Source organism: Eucyclogobius newberryi, unplaced genomic scaffold (assembly GCF_026437365.1).
Source record: "Eucyclogobius newberryi isolate DKJ021-1_F unplaced genomic scaffold, fEucNew1.0.hap1 SCAF_14, whole genome shotgun sequence".
Lineage (NCBI taxonomy): Eukaryota > Metazoa > Chordata > Actinopteri > Gobiiformes > Gobiidae > Eucyclogobius > Eucyclogobius newberryi.
Genome location: NW_027315768.1, coordinates 9,844,299 through 9,871,218, shown reverse-complemented (window position 1 = coordinate 9,871,218; position 26,920 = coordinate 9,844,299). Strand labels below are relative to the sequence as shown.

At 40.8% G+C, this 26,920-nt stretch overlaps 1 protein-coding gene across 1 annotated transcript in view; it reads right to left on the bottom strand.

Annotated features, from left to right (window-relative positions):
- mylka (myosin, light chain kinase a) overlaps positions 1 to 22,446 on the bottom strand; it is a 102,530-nt gene extending 80,084 nt beyond the window's left edge. The window contains exons 1-4 of the mRNA XM_072444291.1: positions 22,301 to 22,446; positions 8,770 to 8,920; positions 1,889 to 2,096; positions 604 to 649 (exon numbers count right to left, since the gene is read on the bottom strand). Of these exons, the coding sequence (XP_072300392.1) occupies positions 604 to 649; positions 1,889 to 2,096; positions 8,770 to 8,916 (401 nt within the window). The 5' untranslated portion in view covers positions 8,917 to 8,920; positions 22,301 to 22,446. The remainder of the gene's footprint in view (positions 1 to 603; positions 650 to 1,888; positions 2,097 to 8,769; positions 8,921 to 22,300) is intronic.
- Between the last annotated feature and the right edge of the window lie 4,474 nt (positions 22,447 to 26,920).

Below are 26,920 nucleotides of genomic sequence, written 5' to 3'. Positions count from 1 at the left end.
AAATTTCTACTGGACAGGTCCGTTTTATTTATCGTTTGAAAGCTTTAGTGAGTGCATTTTTAATTACCCCAATTGCCATATGCTTTGAGGTAGAACGATGAGCTTGTTGCCAGAAACTACATAGATTTTCTAGTTTAACAGTGAAAATCTATGTAGTATCCAAAGAAGTTCTGTCATAAATCTGTTTTTTGCACATTTGTAAACAGATGAAAAAGCAAACATATTTGTGACTAAATCTCTCTTTGTCTCTATTTGTTATTTGCGCAGTGCTAAAAGATCTGTCGCTGTCAGACCTTGTCACAATAAAGCAGCTTCTGTAATTTGTAAATGTTACAGGAAGTGTTTGGTTGCTGTAAACCGAACTTCCACAAATTGCGGAGAAACTTCAGTCTTGTTTAGTTTCAGTCTTGGATTATTTTATTGTCCATAAACGATGTGACAAGAAGCACATTTGTGGACGTGTCTGTGCAAAACAAAGGCAGCTCGGAGCGTGAGCGTGGCAGCTGCTGGAGCGTACCACCGACCCGCTGAATCAGAGCAGACAGAGCCGATCCGGGGCCTGTGCCACTCGCTGTTCACCGCGATGCACGATGTGGCACTTACCCGGTTTTAAGAGCGGAAGGGAGGCCATACTTCTTGTTGGAGTTTTCTGTGAATTGAAAAAAAAAAGAGAAAATTGATCAAAGTAATTAAATCGTTGAAAAACATTGACATTGAAAAAGTGCACAGGAGGGCTGGCGTATACAGAGTCGAACCGCCTATTAACCTCTAATAACTTCCACGTTAGGCGAAAAGGAAAATCTGGTTGTGTTTAAAACAAGAATCTTTTTATTTACGATTGGGCAGGCTCGCAGAACCTTTCCTGTGATGAGAAAACACGGAGCACGGATGCAGCTGTGTTACAACCAATTGGGAACAGCAGCTCTATAAATAAGAGCTAAAGGCCATGTCCGCACCAAGATTTAATGAACACGTTTCCAGGGGGACTACAGTGGAAAAAGAGAAATCACCTGGAGTTTACCAGAGAGGCTGAATTGATCTGTTTATTGTGTAAGTGTCAAACATAATACAACCTTTGACTCTTGCAGCGAAAAGGTTCATGATGGAATGAGTGTGTTTACCAATCTTTTATACATTTTAAAGCTTAGAAAATACTTAAAGAAGACATATTAGGCTCTTTCTCTGGTACTTAGTATTGAACTATGACATAAGTAGATCAACATTTTACATTTGGTTCATTGTAAATTACAATATTGAGCTAAAACGGCCATTGACTTCCTGTTTAAAACTGCAGAACTGATAAACCCCGCCTCTTCATATTGACATTTCATCCTAACAAGCAGCACTTTTTTAATTGGGTTTGATTGTACATATGTTAGATGTTTATTATGTTATCTGAACCAAATCATACAGATGGAATACAGTGTCATTATTTTTTTTTTTTATTACATTTATCCCCAGCTCATGCTTCACGATTCCCACTTTGGAAACCACTATTCTTGAAGACCCTGAACGTTTCTCTACCCCCGTTCACACCTCATCAGTTCTTTGACCCGCTGCAGACTGGGACAAGGACAGGTCTGACTGGTTTTGGGGTAAGGACTAATTGAGTTTGGTTGATTAGAGCACTCCTAGATCTCTGTGCATGTAAACGCAGGGACTGGACTGTGAAGACTAAAGCCAAATCCACATCTTATATTTTGTGATGCTTTTATCAGAGCCATTTGGAATGCGAAGGTAAGTGACGCTATTCAAGCTTTGGATGTATAATTCTATTAGCAGATTGTCTGACTAAAAGCTAATATGGCCGGGAACTTTGAATTCGCTAACTGTTCCCTGTTATTGTGGTTGTGTGAATTACGTGCGAGGAAGGATGAATAAGAGTTACCGTCTAACAGGATCTCCACGGTAACCTGCCGACTCCCCGCCTGATTGGTGGCTTGGCATGTGTAACAGCCCAGGTCCTCGGCTGTGACTACACCCATCACCAGGCTGAACATGCCCCGCCCGCTCTGTTTGACAACACGGCGCTCTCCTCCAATCACTGGCCTCCCCTCTTTGTACCATGTGACCTGTGGCTCTGGGTGACCGTGTACCTGAAACAGACAGCGGTGAGTGAGACAGTGAGTCAGCTATCGATTATCAAAGTAATTGAGTAATCTATCAATTATTGTCTTTGATTAATCGAGTAATCCGTTAATTATTTTTTAAAATATATTAAATTGCTTTTAAAAAAACGTTATAGTTTATAGTAATGAACAAATAACACCTTTTATTTTTACTTTCACATAAGTTTGTCCCCAAAACAGCAACATTTCACTTCTTTCACAGCTTTCACAAGGAAGAAAATATAACTATGCAAACGGTTCCGGGCGGAAATGAACAGAATTTCATAGCAGCTAGCTCACTGCCGTTGACACCGCATGAACCCGCGCAGACTATAAAATACTGCCTCTTCTCCGCTGCCCTCCTCAAGTCTCATTTCCGCGTGGAATTTAAGATAATCCTTTATTGTCCCACATGGGGAAATTTCATTGGTGCAACGCAGGAAGATACAGAGGTAGATACAGAAGAACAGATCACTTATAGGAAGTCTGAAAAACACTTTCAGTAGAAGATCTATAAATAAAAACTCCCATAGACAAATAAATAAATAAATACATAAATACCATTGAATGTGATCACGACAGTAATTGCACATGAATATGTGTCACGACGGCACATAGATTTAGATACGGGAAGTTTAATCCAAGCTTAAAGTGAACAGCTCACGGTGCTAATGCTACAAAAGGTCTGCAGAGTTACAGCTCCAAACACCGTGCTCACACTTGGGAGTTTAAAACATGCCGCTCTCTGTTGAGCTTTTGCTGCTACAGGTCTGGCAGAAGCTCCGTGTGAAACAAAAGTGCCACAAGTACTTCTGTGCGCTCTGCGCCCCACAGATTCACATGTTTGTAATCACATTACTCTTATTTATTTAAGTAATCGTTGCGGCCCTAGTCAAGAGAACCTCTGCTTTGGCATCTTGTGTTTTAGAACTTAAAGAAAACCTACAGTCTGCTTACTTCCATGTTGAAAAAAGCCACACTGATTTGCATCCTCTTTGAAGTGAGGAGCAAAAGGTGTATAGTTAGTGTCATATTTACCTGTCTTGCAGTGAGGGCTATTCACATCAAGGTGGCACATTCTCTGGATAATGACTCCTTCATAAATGCTTTGAGGCGCTTTACAGCGAGAAGAGGACAAGTCCGGAAGCTGAGCTCAGTCAACGGTTTAAGTTCATTAGGAGTAAAACGTGAGCTGAAGAGTGCCATACAGGAGAGGAACAAGGCACAGGTCCATGATGTGTTACTCCAAAAGGGCATCAAGTGGTCGTTTACCCAACCTGTTGGATCACAGCATGGAGGACTGTGGGAGAGGTCGTTCAGGTCTGTGAGGAGGGTACTGAACTATCTAAAGTTGAGGCCATTATTAACGGCCGACCCATCATTAAAGCATCCAAGGATCCAAACGACCTGGAAGCATTAACGCCAAACCATCCGTTACTGCTAAAACAGATCGAAGTCCACCACCATCTTCTTGATCTTCTCCTGCCCCATCACCAGTGAACATCCAGGGACGGGACATTGAGAGAGTGACTCATACAAGTACCTGGGTGTTCATCTGAACCACAAACTGGACTGGACTCAAAACACAGACGCACTGTACAGGAAGAGCCAGAGTCGGCTCTACCTCCTGAGGAGACTCAGGTCTTTTGGACTGACAGGGCCACTCCTGAAGACTAGAGATGCACCGATCAATCGGCCGCCGATTTAAAAAGCCAGTTTTATGTCGAATCGGCCAGAATCGGTGACCGGCCGGTCCATGTCGTAATTGCCGGTTTTCGGCCGATCCAAACTGACCCGCATACGCGCATGAGCGGTGCGTAGCAGCTCAACGCGCCCAGAGCAAAACAGCTAAAAACTAGCAAGACTCTTTCAGAGCGCGGCGGCCAAAGCGTCCAGTTTACATTCAAAGTCTATGTAAACGCGCGTCGAACTCCTCCTGCAGAAAATGTTCACACAATCAGCTGTGCTCTAGAATCTATAGTGCACAGCTGATTGTGCTGCTAGTGAGAGTGTGAAATTATCAAAGAGCTGATGAAACTGGAAAATGATATTGGCAACATATATGTGCCTCATTTAATATACTGTATTATAATAGTAAAAGTTAATGAATAATATTGCAGTAAATGTACAGGGCTAAAATATAACTGCTGTACAATGTTCTTTAAGAACTGGATTTGCCTCCAGCCCTCCCTGTTGTTCCTGCTCCTGTTGCCCCTGCTCCTGTTGCTCCTGTTGCTCCTGCCCCTGCTCCTGCCGCTCCTGCTCCTTCAGGGGATGCTGGCCCTTCTGCTGCACCCACAGGTGTGTAAAAGCATTTGGTTGGATTACAATTTGTTTTTTAGCCTGTGTCATCTAAATTGCAATGTGTGTTTTTCTTTGTAGGCCCACGAGGAAGAGGACCTGGAGCCAGAGTCCTCCAGCTTTGAGAGGGAGGTGCTGGCAGCGCTCTAGAACTGATCTTCTCCTCATGTTCCATCGGCTTCCTCTCCTGCAGAGGGTTCCAGCTCATTCAAAAGAATGTGTAAAATTACAAATGTATAAATTACTATATGAAAATAGTTCATTTGATTTCAATCTGGAACCATTGGAGCATGAAGATGAGATGAATGAGCGGCATCTTCTGCAGGAGAAATGGACTCCTTTTTCCTCTATGTGTCCCCCACTCTTCTCCAGGCCATATTAGTTAGTAAATAGTTCTGTATATATATTATTTTTATATATAGTTATTTATTTTTCTATTTTTCCACAAAATAAATAACATTTTATATTCTAAAACGTGTATCCTGTATACATGCACCTTTTTCACATATATAATACTGGGTAGTTTGTGGGAAAATCAGTGGCTAGATAGAAAATCGGTATCGGAAAAATCGGTTTTGGCAGGTCCGACCTCCTTAAAAAACGGAAATCGGTATGGGCCAAGAATTTTGGAATCGGTGTATCTATACTGAAGACCTTCTACGACTCCGTGGTGGCATCGGCCCTCCTGTACGGTGTGGCCTGCTGGAGCAGCAGCATCACAGAGAGGGAGAGGAAGAGGCTGGACAGAGTCATCAAGAAGTCCAGCTCCGTCCTGGGCTGTGCTCTGGACTCGGTGCAGGAGGTGGGGGACAGAGGGGTCCTGACTAAACTCACGTCTATGCTGGACCATGAGTCTCACCCCCTGCAGGACACGCTCTGGAGAGCAGCTTCAGTGACAGACTGATCCACCATCGCTGTTTCGCCTGAGAGGTTTCATAGGTCCTGCTGCTGTCAGACTCTACAACAATCACTGGAAGCCCTGAACATGTGTCATTCAGCTTTCATAATCATAAGCAATACTGAAATAATCATGTGCAATACTGTTACACTTGTGTGCAATACTGTGACATAATGACAATCATTTTTATTATTTTACTTCTGAGCAAAGACCAGCCCTCACTGACACCTCTAGAGCACCAAGCAGCAGAGAAGATGGAAACAAGTACCGTACAAATCAGATCTCTTCTGGAAGCACTGGACAAAGGAGTATCTGCCTTTGTTAGAGGAGCGACAGAGATGGACTCAAGTTCAGAGGAATCTTGTCCCAGGAAATCTAGTTCTAGGGATAGCACACCGCCATGAAATTCATGGAATATGTGATGTCTAGCAAACCTATCCGAATTGTAAAGGTTTTGTCCGCCAAGTCCGTATCAGGACCAAAGCGGCTGGTTGGACAGACCCATCAACAAAATCCGTCTGTTGCTGGAGTGGAAGGAGGCAGCATAAGGACCTTGTTGGCCTCTGGATGGACTGTTTCTTCTGAACTCTGTTTCTGGATTATTTTTCTTTGACCTTCGGACAGTTTTGACTCTGACTACTACAGACTGTGGACTATTTGGTCATGGGGGGACCAGAAGAAGGATTATTGTCAAGGTGGATCTATTCATGGACTATTCATGATCGATTACAGCTATTGAATTGGAATATGTTCTTTGATGATTTGTGTCTCCTATTATGCATGTGAAATGTGAATCCTTCCCGCGTGTGAAAAAAAAATGTGCTAAGCGAATTAAGTAAAGAGAAGAGTGCGTGACACAGGGAGCGGAGAAGACCTGGACTGTCAGAGCAACAGCCTCTTGGCCACAGGAGAATAAAGATGACTGAAAAATCCATGAATCACTCTAAATACAACTTCCTAAGACCCGAGGAACAATTATGATTAGTAGAGTTGCTCCAATCAGGATATTTGGGCCGATCACTGAAATTAAACTAACTAGTGTTAGCTAAATTTACAGTAACTACAGAGTAGTTTTATAATGTTGTGCATTATTCATTCTTTCCACTTCTGGTGGTGGCAAGTTACAATTGTAGCCATAGCTGCCCTGGGGCAGACATGCGGAAGTGATATCTACACCATCAGCCTCGCGGACCACCACCAATCACTCACACACCACATTCACACAATGTTTTGCCCAATGACACAACAGCAGTATTCTCCTCTGAGCAGGATTTAAATCTCAGAACGTTAAGTGGATGAACAAACACTCGAACCACTGAGTGATAAAAAACGAGCACATTGTATAAAACCTAGTGCTTAGAGAATGCATTAGGTATAGGAGGAAACTATGGATACAGTATTGTGCAGCAGGTGGTGCACAGATGTGCTTATAGTTTGATGTCTTCAGATGTACAGCAGGTCATGAACTCCAAGAAATCCTTTCACTCACCACTCACTGCACTAATGCTGTTCGTGAGAAGTCAAAGTCTATACAAACCCCTGACAACAGCAAACAGCTCTATCAGTCTGATGTTGCTTTTTCAGCATCAAGCCTAATTAAGAAGTGTGTGTAATCCCTCATTCGTCCATGAAAAAGATTTAGTTGTTGTCATCTGGACACTGTTTTTTTTTCGAAAAACAAGACATTTCGACTCTTATCCATGAGTCATTCTCAATCTCTGGGTCTGAGAAATCAGATATGTATCCTACTCTGAATAAGCCCTGGCCACAGGGCGGAGCCTCCGGATAAAAGCTGTTTACAGTTTTCCTTGAAACTAATCGTCTTTGTACCCTAACAGCCCCGTAATGGGCTATGGAAATCCTATTGTTAGCTAGCTCCTTCATCCCTGATGAGTACCTGATTAGCATCTGAATGACCAGGGCATCTCCCGTCCCATGGCTTCACCACACTAATGACTGGTCTTATTGTATACTGGTCATATAGAATGTACAACATCTATCTTTGATCATTTTTCATAGTGCTTTTACCACAATAATAATGTTACTCAGAACTACTGTAGGAATACTTCAAATGTACAAAATTGTGCTTTTATTTAATAACTACTAACTGGTTTACTATTTGAGTGTCTGCGTCATAAAGCAGACACTATTAGTTCGGCTTTTCCCTGATTTTTGCCGCGTTTTAATAACTCCTTAACACTTTAACCGATTTATACCTTACGATCGGCTTCACCGTCTAACGTCTGCTATTGCCTTTGACATTTGAGCATCTTGTACCTTTTGCAAATACTTTTTCCCATTGAAATGAATGGGGCTAAAGAATAAAGTCTTTACTACACATACTTACTTGTACACTACTTTTACCCAAGAATGCAGACACACATTATCTAGTTTGTCATTTGTGTGTCTGAAAAAAAACTTGTAGGACTCCTGTTAAATTACTGAAATATCCCTCAATTCTAATAAAACGTTTGCATCTAATTTATTAACACCAAATCCCTTTTGTATTGGTGGGGATGTGTAGAAGAAGGTACAGATGGTGCCTTCAGGGTGCATAGGAGAAAGGAACACCTCCTAAACCTCCTGTGTGAATTCCTGAGCCCGTCCACAGCAGAACAATAGGCCTGATCTGTGGTCTACTGCTTCTCTACTGCTGCCAACAAGCTCTGAGCAAGTGCAAGTTAATCCTCTGCTCAGTGACTCGGGTTCTGCTCCAGTTCTGAAACTGAGAGGGATCTTCAGGGCAAAAAGGGCTGTAATCATGTCGTTTTCAGCTGTGTGGGACCCTGTGCAAAAATCTCATTTTGATTTGATGCTCTTGTCTTTGTCATAAAAAACATGATCAAAATACGACTGTGATTATTTTTACACGACTCACCAGAAATATATTTTTAATACAAAAATATCTCAGTCTTCTCCTCCTTCGCTGTGTTACAGGTTAAAAAAAAAGTGAAATCAGATTTGTTTATTTCAGTGATGCATGTGTAACAAAGGAGCTCATTGGACGTCTAACATTTGGAACAAAATCAAAATCCTCTCACCTCAGAATCACAGCGTTTTGTGCTTCATTCTTTGAATGTGCATAAATCTGAAATATTTTTCAGTCCAGTGAATTGTTTTCCTTATAAGCGGTCATGTTTGTTATGATGCGGATGTCTCTGATTGGCTAATCCACCCGTCAATCACGCCCAACCTACTCACAGAGATGAAAGGTGTGTATTCTGGATCCTAGGCAAACTTGAATATAGGGGTGGTCAATATTGACAAAAATATAAATGTTGACAAAAAAGTGAATGTCAAATTAAGTGCAGAAAGATTACTTTATAACCTTGTTTAGAAGATACACGCTTGTTTCAGTTATTTTTGTTCAGCCTTTTGTAAAAGTTTTTAAAATAGACAATACTTGAATTTTGCAGATCTCATATCAGCAGATAAAAGCCAAATGTGTTTTTGCCATCTCACCTTGCCCTCCAGCCGGGCGTCCCCTCCCAGAGCGACACGGGCGTTCCGAGGCGGCAGGACGAAGGCTGGAGGCTGGATCCCATGGGAATCGCCTCCTGTCACCGTGGAGATTGCAGAGGAGGCGGAGGCAAGACGTATACCACTCATAGCCCTGTTAGAGAGATAACCGCAAAAATATATCAACATGTTTTATTTATTTATTAACCTTTATTTAACCAATTATAACCCATTGAGATCGAGACCTCTTTTTCAAAGGTGACCTAGGGCGAAGGTCACTTTTTAAAATCGCCAAAACCCCCTAGGCAAGACCAGTTCTCCCAACCAGGAAACGCGCTTTCCGTCAGGCTGAACCTATGGTTTAAGCACAGTGCAGAGCATAATAACCCTCCGCTCTCTGCAGAGCTTTATGAGTCAGAATGAATGTTCTACTTAATTAGGTATATTTCTTATTTATTATCCTCCATTGCTAACATTTTAGTATTTAAAGTATGTTCGTGAGTAGTTCAAAGACAAATCTGGGTGAAAGAGATGGTCAGTGAACACATCATCATGTGACTGTCTGCACATGCAAGGACTTAAGAGGAGGAAGCACACCATGTTTCATCTTCTTTAAACATGAGTGTGAAATACTGTGAAAATAATGTGATGGAAATGTTCTAATCCAACATAAAGCTTTTAACATACTTACGGTGGGGAGAGGAACCAATACTTTTGCTCAAATAATACTACTGCTACACAGACATTTATTTATTTTTATGATAGGGACAGTTAATATGAGTGGACATCTGGGACTCCAGAGTAAATATGCACAATTACAAACTTTGGAGCAAGAAATTTGACTATTATTTGTGTTAAATAGCCATTATAAAAAGTCTGTCTCGGTTACGTTCAGGAAAGGAATATTAAAAATAATTTTGTTTTGTTTTTAATAAGACCAAATAAAATTGTGTCATAAAGTGTGTGTGATATCACCCAGTCCTAGTTGAAAACATTTACCGTACTTTTCGGGCTGTACAGCACACATGAATGAAAGCTGCGCACACGATATTTACAATGAAAATATAAATTGTCCATATACAGGCCGCACCTGTCAATAAAGCGCAGGTGCCCACGTTGTAACATGAGATATCTACACATAAATATAGCACTGGTTGTCTTTTGAACCGGGGGTCTGCGCCACATGACTAATTTCTCAGTGAATACAAGTTGGATTGTAATAAAACACACATTATTTGGAAGTTTAACATACTTCACACATCCCACTGTCCCTACTGTCCCCTCTGTCCATGATGACTCTGTGTGAGCTGATTTACCTGTGTCTGTGTCTTCACATCTGGTTCATCTGCTCCTGAGCTCGTACTTATCGAGTGAGTGTTACGTAGTAACATGAGATATTGACACAGAAATGTTCCACTGCAGTGATGCAGGGGGCAGGTCGGGCCAAGAAAGTCTCATTTCAATGCGGCAGGTTCTAAACCGCTGTATATCGCACGTGCGCGCTCCATTTGTCTGCATGCTTTTAGCTAGGAGGTCCGTCTTCCCGTATTTTGGACGGGGTATTTTGACATATGGACGGGCATTTGAGTGCAAGGATGGGGTCAAATTATTAATATTTTTTAGAAAAGGGAATATTATCATTAAATCGGGCCAGGAAGCGTTTGAAGATAGTCCGCGCCATGACAGTTTACAAGTGAAAATGTGCATGCTGCGCGCTGATTGGTCGACAAAATTTGTGTGCTTGGCTCTGATTGGCTGCTGAGCCCTGGTCCGTAGAATTCCGAAGCAACGCGATCCCGAAACTCCACGTTCTTTCGCGCACTTTGACAGAATTTAATCAAAACCTCATTAAATTGACGAAGATCGCCGAAGGTAAGGCGCGCTGGTTATTTTTATCTGTCAATTGACAATAACGTTGACGATTTCCATTCTGGTCCCAAATGTTTATTTGGCACCTGTTCACCAGATCACCGTCCGTGCGAGCGCCGTAGTGTAACTTTTCTGCTCGCGCCGCCCACGGTGACAATATGATCACACTCCGCCACAATAGGAGCGGCGTATGGCGTAAATTGAGAGAACGCAGAGCGCCGTCTGGCGTATATTACGGCGCTCGTTAACGGCGCACGGCATAACGTTTATTTATTTAGTAAAAGCGTCGGAAAATACGGTGCGATACGCCGCTCCTAAGTGGCGGAGTGTGATTATAATTTTGGCCTTCTGTATTCGTTAAGTTTTTTTTGGGACAAAATGATTTGGACGGGGTTTAATCCTATCTAAAAGCCTGTGTGTCTGCGTTTTACTATGTCTAGATTAGACTCATTTCTCTCTGTGAAAATGAGTTTTAATGAAACACAGTGTTTTGAAGCTTAAAATATAAAAAACATAACCTATCCCTTGAACAGTGACCACTGTCCACTGACGTCTTCTTCTACAGTGTCAAACACTTGTCCTCCCTGCTAGAGTGCCCACGGTGGCTGTTTGCCAGAAAAATCTATAAATTAGACCCACCACTATACTGTAATCGTTATTTGAAACTGAGCAATGCTCCAAAAATGCTCCTTTTCCTCTCACTGCTAAATAAGGCACTTCATACTGTATATTTGCTCGGCTCTGGCTGGTGTCATGATGTAATCCTGCATAAACAGATACTTGCCTCTTATCAGCCCATGTTTTCACAGCAAACAGAATGTGTCGCCTTCCTCTGCCTAGACCCCTGGTGCCAGTGCCTTACATGGACTCAAACACCACATATCTGCCATGTTTTCTGTTACTTTTACATCTAACATGACATTATTGAGATGGTATTATGGTCTGGTCAGAGCATACTATCATCAAATCCAACTCAATGAACCCCTTGACCAAAATAAAATGGAGCATGAATTTTGGGATACAACCAGACTAGACCAGAACATGCGCACATTAAAACTAAAGCCAGGTACACCTCTAGGGTTGCAAAGGGGCAGAAAATGTATAGAATATTCCCGAATGCTGCCCGGTGGTCGAGTGGGTTAGATACAGCACACGTATGCCATGCTCAAAGTGTGTTTTTTTAGTTCAAATCCCGACACTGGCGGTTTACAGCGTGTCCTCCCTTCTCTCTCATCCCCAATTCCACACTTTCCTGTTTAATAAAGCCGACAGGCAACAAAATTAACTGTATGTTTGCTGTAACCCTACCAACACTTTTAGGTAGGGTAGGTAGGTAGGTAGGTTAAAAAAAAAAAAAAAAAAAATCAAATTTGTATATAAAATCCACCCATTTAATGATAATTTGCCAATGGAAATATATTATCATTTATCAGGAGAGATGCTACCGTAAATTTACAAAAAAAAATGAATAAGCTACCCATAAACTATTTTTGGACATAAAACAAATGATTTTATTTTTTTACCATATGGAACAAAACAAACATGCAAAATGCTTTTCTTTAAACGTTCTTGAAATGTTTTCCATTGTGACAAACGTTACCTGCTTTCAGTGACTTCAGTTCTAATCTCTCTTTAGGGTCATTTTTTTACTCTGTAGTAACAACAGTAGGGCTGCAACGATTATTCGAGTTAATCGAATAATTCGATTACAAAAATGCTTTGATTATTATTTTATTGCTTCGATGCTTCGTTTAATTTACATATTTCATTAAAAACACGTGAATCTGGCACGCAGAGCGCACGGAACGACTAGTGGCGCTTTTGTTTCCCACGGAGCTTCTTCCTGAAGCAGCTGAAGCACAAGAGAGAGAGCGGCGTGTTTTAAACTCACGAGTGCGACTCATGGATCTATTATAGGTGCGACCGGGAAGAGTTTTGTTGTGTAAAAGAGCAGGTGCCGCGAGCTGCCGCGAGCAACCACCACAACGAGCTCCGCACGCCGCCCGCCCCAGCACCCGAGTCCTCACCGCGGACCCCCGCTCCACACTCTGCTTCCCAGTCACACTAGTACGTTTCAAACATGCCACACGCTCGTCTGCGGCGCCTTGAAACGGCAAATACATCCATGGAAACAGCAGGAGGACAGCGACCATTGTAATAATCTGATGTGAAACAGAAAGTCCGCGATGACGCGGCGCCAACGCCGTAAAGTGACAAACTGTAGAGCCACCGCTCCAAACACCAGCATCACTGTCCCACACACAATGTTTTACAAACTAATGTCTTATTTTAAGTTGTGTGACAGAAACACAAATGAATTCATACTGTAACAGTTTACAGTCTGGTGACAAGTTAATTAGCCCTTTATATATTTTCTTTATATATTCTTTATGTTCAAACAGAACACTTGGACTGGTGAAGTGAAATGTTGCTGTTTTGGGGACAAACTTATGTGAAATTAAGAATAAAATGTGTTTTTTTAGGCAGAAACTCAATTTGTTATTTGTTTATTACAATGAACTATAACGTTTATTTATAAAAACGGTTTAATATGCTTTTAACTGGTTTACAGAATGTACAACAAAAATTAACTGATTCGATTAATCGAAGAAAAAAATCAATTGATTAATCGATTACTAAAATAATCGATAGCTGCAGCCCTAAACAACAGTATGCAACACAGAACTATCCTTTGTGCTCAGATGTCTGTTTGAGCCCCTGAGATATAATTATAACATTGTGACATAGGCAGTCCTCCTAAATGTCGTGATTGTTGCCCTCAAAGTCTAAAACATCCACTGCTATGCAGACGACACTCAGCTGTATTTATCAATGAAACCTGATCAGAGCGATCAAGTAGACAGACTTAGTGCTTGTGTGAAGGAGATAAAAACCTGGATGACACTAAACTACCTGTTTCTTAACCCTGAAAAAACCGAGGTCATTGTGCTTGGCCCTAAGCATCTACGAGACGCTCTATCTGAGCAGATAGCCACACTGGACAATGTCAGTGTAGCCTCCAGTTCTACTGTAAGAAACCTTGGAGTCTTATTTGACCAGGAGCTCTCATTTAAAGCTCATATAAATCAAGCTTGTAAAACAGCCTATTTCCATTTGCGCAACATAGCCAAAATCAGAAGAATCCTGCCTAAAAGTGATGCCGAAAAACTTATCCATGCATTTGTAACGACTAGATTAGACTACTGTAACTCCCTGCTTGCAGCGTGTCCTAAAAGCTCCATAAAAAGCTTTCAACTGGTTCAAAATGCAGCAGCAAGATTACTAACAGGAACAAAAAGAAGAGAGCACATTATGCCAGTACTGAAGTCTCTTCACTGGCTCCCCGTCGAGTCTAGAATCAAATTCAAAATTCTACTCTTGACCTACAAAGCCATAAATGACATGGCCCCATCCTACCTCAAAGATGCTATAGAACCATATCATTCAAACAGAGCTCTTCGCTCTCAGAATGCTGGCCTTCTGGTGGTGCCAAGAGTCTCTAAAAGTACTGTAGGAGGTAGAGCGTTTAGCTACCAAGCTCCTGTGTTATGGAATCAGCTCCCGACCCATGTTAAATATGCTGACACAGTCTCTTCATTTAAGTCCAGGCTTAAAACGTTCCTCTTCGAAATCGCTTATGGTCAGAGTAGTTAGGAACAGAAAGATAAACCCACAGCTTCAGCTACGCTGCCCTAGGAGTAACTGTGCTGGGGGAAGTATGACAGCTTGAGCACTATCCTCTTCTTCTTCTGACTACTTATGCTATCAAACAATATTTTTTTTTGATTCCACTTGCAAACTGTTCACCGCCTTCTTTTCTTTCTCTCACTCCTGAGGACCTGTGGACCCAGATGCCCCTCTCCTGGTGAAGTGGTCCCTGCCCTGTGTGGACGGTCCCTCATCTGCCTGAAGAGTGGGTCCAGCTCGACTCCGACGGTCCCTCTTCTGCCTGAAGAGTGGGTCCAGCTCCAGTCTCCTCGTGTCCGTCTGTCCGTCTGTGAGAGTCGGATCTCTCCTTCACTGGAACTCCTCCAGGTTTCTACGCTTTTTTCCCAAAGAGGTTTTTTTGTAGTTTTTCCTGGCCGAGAAGGAGAGTCTAAGGACAGAGGACCCTGGGACATCGTCCCTCGCCACCACAGACATTGTCTGACTTCATCGCCACCACAGACATTGTTGATTCATTTCTCCCTGTGGCCCTCAGAGGCAACTGTTGTTGTGATTTTGGGCCTTACAAAAATAAATTGATTTGATTTGATTTGAAAACCTCATCATGCCCTAGAGATCTGGCCATGACCACTGTTTTGCACAGTTATAGTGTTAGTGTGATTTCATCTTAATTGTTAATCCAGGCTACATTTATATATACATTCTACAGCAACAGTGTTAAAACCTCTGAGCTCTAAGGTTCATTACAAAAGGATACAGAACTCACCACTCTCACTTATATTCTAAAGTTGAATGTCAGTCATTGGATGTGAGAAGAGAACAGCTCTGCCTTTTTTTTGATTATAAAGGCTCTAGTCGGAATTTTGCCAGATTATTTATCAAGTTTATTGCACACCAGTTCAAGTATTCACCGTTTGAGGTCTCAGGACATTCTTGCAGCCCCATTGTATCAACACAGACAGGAAAAAAGGCTTTCAGGCACTTTGCTCACTCCCTGTGGAACAAAACACAAAGACAGTTTAAATTAAGTCATTTCATGTCTTTTAATAATTTAAAGCACTCATTGGCTCCCTAATCAGTTAGTAGTAAAACAGGGTTGTGGATATCTAAAAAATATTTATATGGATTTGTTCCCCCATAATATACTTAATTTTGGGGAGGATTACCAAAATTTGCCCAACAAATCAGGCCAAAAATATCGGCAGAGATTTTTGTCTATTGGCTGCTCGGAATTTTTTGGTATTCATCTTTACATTACATTATTCATTCATTCGACACAACAGCCGCCCTGGGGCAAACTGTCAGAAGAGAGGCTGCCAATCTGCGCCATCAGCTCCGACGACCACCACCAACGTTCACGCACACCAGTCATACTAGGCAACGTGGGTGAAGTGTCTTGCCTAAGGACACGACGACAGTTTGTACTTAAACACAAAACATGACACAAAGACAACGACACTGAGAGCAAGCAAATAAAATCAAGACATACAATAAATGCCATCTTTTCCACACTATAGGGCGCACTGGATTATAAGGATATAGGATTATTTTCATATATAAAATGCAGATAAGGCAGATTAAGCGAAACAAAACGTGCAGGTATTTATGGAGAAAAGTTGAAAAATCTGTAGAAAATTACAGGAAGTGACATCACACTAAGTTTATGCATAATTCATTTACACAAAACAAACTACTTTTTTGACTCTCTAAACATTAATACAACAAAAGAAAAGTCACTCTCATATGTATTTATGTCAAATTGTAAAAATTGTGACATTAAATTTGTTTTTTTCCTAGTGTGATGTCATCAATTACAAACTGGAAGTGAAATTATAAACCTAAAAAATGTGCTTTTCTGCGATAACATTTTTAGGATTTTTTGCAACATTTTAAATCTATAACTTAACTTAACTGCATTTTAGTTTGACGAGTTGTCCAACCTGTCATTGGCACTTTAAGTTAACAAAAACAACGACACTACTTTTATGTTTACTTTTATCAGCAGAACAGAATTTGAAAAAGTACTACAAGCGGTTCCAAACGAAATACAAGCCAGGCCTCATTTCCTTAAGTTCAGCCGCCTTAATTAGTCCACTTCCTCCTTGAAAAATGCAGTCCGTGTGTAGTCTTGGCCCATTCACCTCAAACTGCACTTGAAATCTCTTTCAGCGCTGAAGAATTCCTCTAATTCTTGGTGTCACTTTTCAGACGTTTCCCTGTGGTTTGGTGTGTGCTTTGGACTCTGTTCTGTCTCCAGCTCAGGATACTCCTCGAAAGAATCGGAGACTAAAGTATGCAGACAGATAAATGACAATCGAACTATTCCACTATGAATAAATGAGGACTGAACCGGATCAAAACTAAACCAGGTCTCAAGAGGGGCTAAAATACACCCAAACACACAATTTAGATTTGAATTTGTCTGACAGAGAATTGGCTGTGAATCCTTCAAGTAAAAAGAAAGCTGATTATTGAAGATTAAGAGTGACCGAATCTCGATTAAAATGGTTAAATAGCACGACACATGAATCATACTGTACTAAACCAGGTTCAAACTAGGCATAAACTAGATCAAAGTAAGGACTAAACCATGTACTAATACTACGAACACGGTCAACATGGGTCTTCAACTAAATCTAAAGAAAAGGAACAATACGGTCTAAAAAAATCAAACCAGGTACAAGTACATGGGTCTTAACTAGGACTTGAACAAAAGCAGCTTTTAACTAGCACTAAGGTTCTCCAGCTCGCTAGTAGAAAATCTAAAAGTGACAAAAATAAACTGGATCCATTAAACTTGGTCTATAGCGTCTAGACTTGAAGAAAAATGTTTTATATGGTTCAAACTTCTTACACAGGACTTAATCATGTCTAAACTATGTCTTTCACCAGGACTCGACCAGGAGGACAAGTAAAGTGAAACCCTTGGACATGGGTCTATAAATCTAAAATATCTATAAAGACGGACTAACCCAGGTCTAAATGAGGATTAAACATGGATCTATAAAGGACTAACGCAGGTCTAAACGAGGACTAAACTTCGATCTATAAAAGGACTAAACCAGGTCTAAACAAGGATTAAACATGGATGTATAAAAGACGGACTAAACCAGGTCCAAACGAGGACTAAACATGGATTTATGAAGGACTAAACCAGGTCTAAAGGAGGATTGAACATGAATTTAAAAAGGACTAAACCAGGTCTAAAGGAGAACTAAACATGGATTTATAAAGGACTAAACCAGGTCTAAAGGAGGACTAAACATGGATTTATGAAGGACTAAACCAGGTCTAAAGGAGGATTGAACATGAATTTAAAAAGGACTAAACCAGATCTAAAGGAGAACTAAACATGGATTTATAAAGGACTAAACCAGGTCTAAAGGAGGACTAAACGTGGCTCCATAAAAAGGACTAAACCAAGACTAGACTTGGATCTATAAAAGGAGTAAACCAGGTCTAAATTTGAACTGAACTTGGCTTCATAAAGAAAGCCTATGAAACTAATTTAAACTAGGACCTATAAAGTAGGATTAAACCAGATCTAAACGATAAAGACGGACTAAACCACGTCTAATTTTGAACTAAACTTGGATCTATAAAGGACTAACAAGAACTAACCATAGCTATATAAATATGAACTAAAGCAGTTTAAACATGGACTAAACTTGGATCTATAAAAGAACTAAACAAGGACTAAACATGGCTACATAAAGATGAACTAAACCAGTTTAAACATAGACTAAACTTGGATCTATAAAGGACTAAACTAGGACTAAATATATAAAGATGAACTAAACCAGATTATACATGGACTAAACTTGGATCAATAAAGGATAAAACCAGGTCTAAATGAGGACTAAACTTGGATATAAAGATTCAAACTATGTCTTTACCCGCTCTCAGACAATCGCAGATCCAAACAATGCCGGGATTTTTTTTAAAGCTATTCTAAACCTCGACATGTCAAAACACTTTGAGAAGATTTGAGTTCAGATTGGCAGATAGGGCCGAATTCTCCAGGGTTCAGGGGCAGGTTGGGGGGTTTATCGGGGCAGATTCCTTGGCATCAGTGGAGTGTTTCACAAACTTCCCGTCACCACAGCACGACTCTGGCCTCTGCTCGTGGTCCTTATATGAGGTCAGCACAGGCATCTTTGTAATGAAGGGTTTGTCTAATGCCAGTATTGTTATTATAGGGCCATTATAGGGCCATTATGGCTCCATGTTCTGCCCCTGGATGTGTATAATGAGAAGAGATAGAGCACAGGCCGCGCCGACAGTTGCATTACTTGTGGTTAGATGCAGCAAAGACGGAAAAATAAAAATAAACTAAACAAAAAAGGGTAAAGAGTATAAGCCATAAAAGGACTAGAGTAGGGCCGCAACGAACGATCATTTTAGTGGTCAGCTAGTCAAACAATTACTTTTCTGGTACATTAAGAGGTTTTCATTACCCAAATAAAAGGTGGAAATATTGTGATTGAAGACTTCCAGACGGCAAATATTTATGTACCGTATTTTCCGGACTATAAGACGCACCTTTTGTCATAGTTTTGGTTGGGCGACTTATATTTATCTTATATACTTTATACCGTAGATTCCAAAACACCCAAGAATAACCTACTGTGGCCATAAATAATTGTGATGATTGAAAAAACGGTTAATCTTGACGAGCATTAGCTGCTTGTATCAGATTGTCGTCTCATTTTGACCAGAATATGCTTTTACAATATATCTGTGCTGGGGCAGAACAAATTTGACTTTGTTAAATTAAAACAGTCTGGTACAGGCCCTTTAAAGTAGTAACAATACATGCGTTCTGATTGGATCATTTGCTTCAGAACTATTACTACTATTATTAGGTCAAGTCTCAATCTAACCAACACTAAACAAAAAACTGTTGATTCAATAACTATTATTATAACTATTATTGATTAAGTATTGTGCTCTTCATGTTTTTGTTTCTGCTTCATTCCTAGAGTGACAAAGAGTAATTTGATCACTGTTTTTTCCTGGGCTCTTTCTTCCAGGTTTTGCAGTGTCAGATTAGATGAGGACAGCTGCACCCAAAATAGAATACATGCTAGCAGGCACAATACTTTATTTAGTGAACTTTATCAAAAGGAGGCTAGAAACGGCCTCATTAAAATGAATGGAACAGAATGTTTACAAGAGTACCAGGATGTGTGTGCAGCTATTCTAGAAACATCTAACCTGGAAGAGTCTGTGAGGAAAGGACCTACAAAACACACTGATATATCCGAAGTAGTACTGCACCACCATTTGAAGTACTGCACCACCATTTGAAGTACTGCACCACCATTTGAAGTACTGCACCACCATTTGAAGTACTGCACCACCATTTGAAGTACTGTACCTTAAGTGTTCAACGGCACGTCAAAGTACAACATGAAAATGATTTGAAACCTGCAGAACAAGTTGGAATAGTTCTAAATATAGTTCACTGCACCTTGATTTAAGGGACGGCACAAGATCTCGTTCCACAAGATCGAAATGCTACAAAATGATCCTTTTGCCTTGATTCTGGAAGGAACCAGTACAGGATAGTTTACGGTAGAAAGCCGACCAGTTCAATAATCAAAATAATAATTAGTCGTAGAATGCTTTTACTGAAACTACTTTTCCGGTATTCCCCCCACCCCCCCCCGACATGTTCATCATTTCAGAAAATAAACTTTGACTTAACAATTATCATGAAGGGAGCTCGGAGCACTCCTCACTCTGCCACACATAACGGTATATGCGTCTCGCTTTAATTGAGCTGGAAATCCCCATTAAACCCAGGCTACTGTAGCTTCAGATCTGATAAGCAAGTTTGTCCTCTCATCGGATAAACAACGGCGGAATCAAAAGGAATCCCTGGAAACGGGAAGAAGCAACACTCAAATAACAGTTTGTCGAGACGAGTTGATTTCAAAGTCACTGTACGATTTCAGTTGTGCGCAAAGCATTTTATTCAGTATAGAGCTGTATATAATCAAGATAATCATAATCCGGACGATACAAACACGTGCCAAAAGACGTGTTAGAACAAAGACAGCAACAGTATTAAATCGGAAGACTAAAACGTTTTAAAACAATTTAGTATTTTTTTTTATCAATAATGCACTTGATTCTGAATTTTTCTCTATCTTCAGTCATACATTGTCATTCAAATGTATTCTAAAAATCTAAATGTTGTTTCTCTAGTAATTAAAAAAAAGAAATGCTGAATTGTGGACTAAAATCATAATTTGAGGTAAAAAAATAAATATAAGGCATATGAAGAGTTTGTTCGTGAACACGGATATAATAAGTTCTATCTGATCTTTATTTTTATTTTGCGGTATTATAATTTATTCTTTGTCCGGCAGTGTTTTCAAAAGCTGCATTAATTTTTTTTGCAATAGAAATATGACTATCCAAAATATTCTGTTATTAAAATATTTGTAAAAGATAGTGTCAAACTAAGGTTTTATCTGTTTTTTGCAGATGAGCATTAATCAAATCATAATTATTAAAGTAACAGTAATAATAAGCTGCATTTATATCATTACAGAAAAGGTGTTTCTCTCTTACCTTTTGGTTTGACATGTTAAGTAAATCATTTTAATATTTCTAATTACGTTCATCCAATAGGCTACTCTCATGTTTTTTGTTTTTTTTCATAAAGATTTTCTGCCTTTTTAGACCAGACAGTTTAGGGTGAAATAGGGAGCAGGGAAGACACACGCTGCTGAGGTTGCACAGAGACTTGCATATGTGCTGCTGCTTAGACCACTCGAGCACCGGGCAGCACAGGCCATAAGTTATTTTAAATCCCTAGTGTATTTTGACCATTTGTGGTTTTCCTGTTTTCCTTCCTCTTGGCCTGGTAGCCTATCTTAAAGGCGGGACAGTGTCTGAATAAAACTCTTACTGTTGACTATAAGGACTTATAAAAAACATGAATCATTGATAAAAAAGGACTAAACCAGGATTAAATTTGGACTACCTGAGGTCCAGGTTGTACAGTTTGGGACAGTGTTTCCTAACAAGGGGTACCAGGATCCTAACACTGGGGGTACGCAAGCACTTACAATGGGGTACTTTCAGAAGAAGGGGAAATGTAATATCATCTGAATAAAAATGTTTTTAAGACTGGATTTTGATACTAAGGAATAGACTCAATATCAATTCTGACAGCACAATGAATATAAAATATAGCATTTGTTGGTTTTATGTTGTTCTGATAAAGCTCAAGATTTGTATTTGTATTTATTTCAATCTCCATTAGTGTGTGAAAGTCCAACTATTCTTCCCAGAGATCTCTCTCAAACTGTTAAGGAAAGGTCAAATTTTGCACTATTTATGTCAGTTTTTTATTTGTACCGATACTTGCTTAAATAAGTATCTAGTGCCAAATTGATGCTAGTTTTAGTATTGATTAGAAGGCTATTTGGATTTGATACTTTTGACAAGCCTAATAATACCACTATAGTCAACCGATTATCACCTAAAACCCGAGTTAAATGGTATTTAAAGTGAGACAAAGCTTAAGCCAGACAAAAAAGTTTGCATCAATGGCTTGGTGCAACAACAAAAAAGCACTTAAATGTAGCCTAAACCTGAAATAAACTGTACCAAAACCAGTCAGGAATCTGGTAATGGCTGCTGAGCTAGAAAACATCAACATAATACTCCAAGAAATCCTGTTTACACCAGCACCTTTACCTTCCTCAGTATGAACATGCTGTAGTCCTTATTATTATCATAATTATTATCATTATCGTCGGCTTGACTCAGCGGGAAACACGGCGCGCGCGCTCAGGTTGCGTGGCTACGTTACGCTCCCTCGTGCCCACGCTCCCCGAAAAGCACGTCCTTTTAAACTTCCCAAACTCCGTGACTCCGGGGCCAAAAAGACGGCTACGCTGAACAGAACTACAAGGAACCACGTCTGTTACAAATGCTAAGAAGCGTTGCCGGTTGAATTCGTTGAGTTAAACTTACTTACCGAGTTAAAAACGCGCGTGCCCAGGTGAGTCGGGACAGTAGCGTCTCTGTTCACGCCAAGAATAGAGGCTTTGACAGCGGTTTCGCGAGCTGCAGCTCTCTCCTCTTCTCTCCTCCTCTCTCCTCCTCTCTCCTCTTCTCTCCTCTTCTCTCCTCTTCTCTCCTCTTCTCTCCTCTTCTCTCCGCAGTGTGGCCCGGCTCCACCTCTCTCTGCGCCGGAGTCAAAACACTGGCACACGACGCTACACGAGGAAGAGGAGAAGGAGGTGGAGAAAGGGGAGGAGAAAGGGGTGGAGCCGCCAGCTTTCAGGGGCTGTTCCCGCCTTTACGCACTGTTTACGAGCCAAATACTCCGTGATTGAGGCCACGTGTTCGGCTCCTGCACCACGGATTGGAGCTTATTAGAGGGCTTTCAGAGAAGAGAGGGTGTGTGCAGGGCCGGCCCAAGCCTTCAGGGGGCCCTAAGCGAAAACATTTTTGGGGGCCCCTCACCACGTCATCAGAATCAGTTTTATTGCCATTGTCAGTGAACAATTCACATATGGGAACTTTCTTCAACACAAACAAAGCGCACCAAAACTCCAGGGCATATGTTTGCCAGTTAGTTTATTCTCAACACCTCACAAGCTCAAATATTGATAACTTAAATCCCACAATGCAACTTGGTATTCCGCTGACATCACCTCTACTCCCTGTACAAATAACACACGTCCCAGATATGTTTCTGGGCGTATTTGTGGGCGTTAAGGGTCGACAGCCACATTAGCACATTAGTTTAAATTAATGAACAGGGGGAGATTTTCAGACCTTTTTTGGGTCTTCTGCTGCATTTTAATGTGGTCCAGCCGGCTAAAGTAAGAGTAAAATGTTGAGGTTGTAATGCTATAAAATGATGATGTGATGAAACTGTGCCAGGAGAAAATGACTAAAGCCAGTTATTAATACATTAGTGTACTTAATTACTCAATACAATATTGGCTATGAAAAATAATTATGGTCAAATTGATTCATTTTAACTGAAAATGTAAAAGTAATAGTTACTTCCTTACTAATTTATCTTTTACTGCTCCCAACTGTTCCTTCTTGCTAAAGTGACAAAACAAGTTATATTAAATTAAACAAATGGCATAAGCATTGCTTGATTAACAATTAACACTGATAAAACAGTGCAAACATTTTATTCCAAGAGAATGAACAGAACTAGAAGTGAAGGTCCAAACCTAGCTATAGTGAAGAGACTGCGTTTCTGCAACTTTGCCACTTTTATATAAAAATATATAGTATTATTCTATAACAGACGTAATCATAATATGTCTGGTTATTTTTCACTATCAATTTATAATAATTTATAACAAATAGTCTAAAGATGCTTTTTAAATAAATTGAAATGTTTTATTGCTCTATTAAAAGTGAATTACAATATAAATGTTTGTTCTGATCAGAACATCACACACTCCTGCATGAAACAATGCTGCGATGTGATTGGCTGATGGACCTTACGTGCATAAACCTTTACGTTCCTCTCATTGCACTTTAAGAAGTCAAAGTAAAACAGACATCACGAGTCACGATTGATCTCACACATGGTGATGTGAGAGAGAGGGACGCAAACTCAAACCCGCTCATCTCTGACTGAGGCTGCACAGGGGCCCGGGACAGGGGCCCGGGACAGGGGCCCGGGACAGGGGCCCGGGACAGGGGCCCGGGACAGGGGCCCGGGACAGGGGCCGCACACTGTTCACTCCAAAGTCTCACATCAGAGGTTCTGGACGAGACGGCGCTCGTCTGGACCGGATCTCCGCCTCTTAGTGACCCGGGGCATAGACGCCCCACCTGCAGCTAACACTACGGGGCTGGTGTAAATATTAATCTTATTATCTTTCATTCAGACACATATTGTGCGCGGGGCAGAGCTCTCGTCGCCTCCAGCCTGAGCGAACTAACGTGACAGAATCGTGTTGTTTTAAACAGCAGCATTAACCGTCTCTTTGTAAGAGAAGTTCAATACCTGGAGAGTGTTGTTGAGTTTGCAGTTTCTTTACATCGTCGGCATCGGGGGGATATATTCCTCTGGACATGAGGACCATGTTCTGTTGCTCCTCGCGCACAATGAAGTTGACCAATCAGCGCAGGTTTGGTGTCTCGGTTGCCAGATTGTCATTACAAATAAATGCGGTTTGTGCGTAATATGTTACCGCTGTGTGCGCTGCCGCGCCAGCAGCGCTACTACACTAGTGGCGCACGCTGCGCTTGCACTTCGCATAAAACGGGTTGCCAGATTGGGGGGCCCTATTAAAGCCTCGGGGCCCTACGCGACTGCTTAGTTCGCTTATAGGCTAGGCCGGCCCTGGGTGTGTGAAAGGCATAAGATAAGATAAGATATTTCTTTATTGCAGGTTGATACAGAGGAAAAGGACAGATAACTTATAGGAAGTTTAAAAAACACTCTTAATAGAAGAACTCTTATAAACAAAACTCTTATAAACAAAAACTCCTATAGACAAAACCTCTCATTTCTTAATAAGGAATGGAGGGGAAAAATAAAGATAAAGATAAAAACAGCTAGCGTAAGACAAGATAATACTAATAATAATGGTAAATAAAGACTCTATTTACATCAGTTATATGCACATAAGGGGGAAAAAAGCCTTGCTCTGCCTTCTATTATGAGAATGAAATAGAATCTAATAAATTTATTGTCTGTCATTCGCAATGATGGCAGCAATTGGTCTTCGCATACTCACACAAGCACACGAACCATGATAAAAAAAAACAATACATAACACATGTTTCAATAAATTAGCATACATTAGCATAGTAATTAGGGGTGTGGCATTCAGGAATCTCAAGCTGAATGTCCACACTCGTCCCCAACCCCTCATTCACTGGCAGTGTTGGTTAGCGTTACTTTTAAAAGTAACGCGTTACGTTACTCTGCTATTTTGTTATAAGAGTAAAGCATTAGAGTTCTCTTGCATTATAAGTAATCAACATGTATACCCTCTGTTGTTTGCAGACAATCCCTTTACATTGCTGAACACAGTAACATAATCAATCAAATATAGAATGAACAAGCAAAGTGAATGCGTTGAGGGGCCCTCAGACCAGGGCGTCCAACGCGTCCAGTTTACATTCAAAGTCTATGTAAACGCGGCGCGATTCCTGTGTGTTTGCGGCAAGATTCCCGACGCTTTGGACGCGCGTCTGAGGCGTCCAAAGCGTCCGCAGCCAATCAGAGATGAAGCTCTGATTGGCTGATGTACGCATTTCCCTGCCCGAGAAGAACCCCGGCACAGGCAACAATGGCAGACGATAAACTGATAGTGCGGTGTGTCAGCACAAGGAGCTTTATGGCGGGTCTTTGGTGGAATACAAGAAGGACCTTGTCTGGAGGAAGATCAGTGAGGAGATTGGACTGCTGGGTAAGTTATTACAACTTTGAAACGAGTAAAATCTATGTGTTGATAATTGATGCGGTCAAAATAATTTGCGCTAGTTTGTGTTTGACGAGTTCATGTGTTTATTCAGAGGACATCTGCAGAACGCGGTGGAAGAGTCTGAGGGACACATATATGAAGGAGCCAGAAGAAGCAGCAGCAGCAGGGCTGTCGGAAGGTTTGCTGTTGTTCTGCTCAACAATAAGCAGAGAGCTAGGCTATGAGCTAATGCTAACAAGAGATCTCATCCACTTGAAATGAGGAAGCGGTCCCTGGAGCCAGAGTCCTCCAGCTTTGAGAGGGAGGTGCTGGCAGCGCTCTGGGGCTGACCTTCTCCTCATGTTCCATCTGCTTCCTCTCCTGCAGAGGGTTCCAGCTCATTCAAAAGAATGTGTAAAATTATATATGTACTATAAATTATAATGTTACTATATGAAAATAGTTCATTTGATTTCAATCTGGAACCATTGGAGCATGAAGATTAGATGAATGAGCTGCATCTTCAACAGGAATCAACTCCAGGCCATTTGTTCCTGTTCTGTATATATATATTATTTTTATATTTATTGTTCTATTTTTCCACAAAATAAATTACATTTTATATTATAAAACGTGTGTCCTGTATACATGCACATTTTTCATATATATAATACTGGTTAGTTTGTGGGAAAATCAGTGGCAATTTAAAGATGTACTTATTTCATTTACCACAATTTAAGATCATAAACAAAAACAAACAAGGACAATAGCTGAGAAGCTTATCACCGTTTTATTAATTTAACTTTATCTCATTCTGTGTAAACAACCTGGAATTTGGGGTCAATCTTGAGTGAGCATGTGGTCTTTGCAGACGTTGCCTATAAATATGAAAAACACTTTATAAAAAACACAGTCCTCTGTTGTGGGCCTCCTGTCCTCTGTTGTGGACCTCCAGTCCTCTGTTGTGGGCCTCCTGTCCTCTGTTGTGGACCTCCAGTCCTCTGTTGTGGACCTCTGTTGTGGGCACAGCCATGAATTCCCAGATGACAGCCTGACATCAGGGATGATGGAGGAGACTGGATACACAAACCCTGAAGCTGCTGGTGATTGTCCTGTAGGAATCCCCAGTGGCAAGAAATCTGAATAAAAAAACAAACAAATAACTATATAGCCTAAATATAGTTTACTTATTCAAATTGAATAAG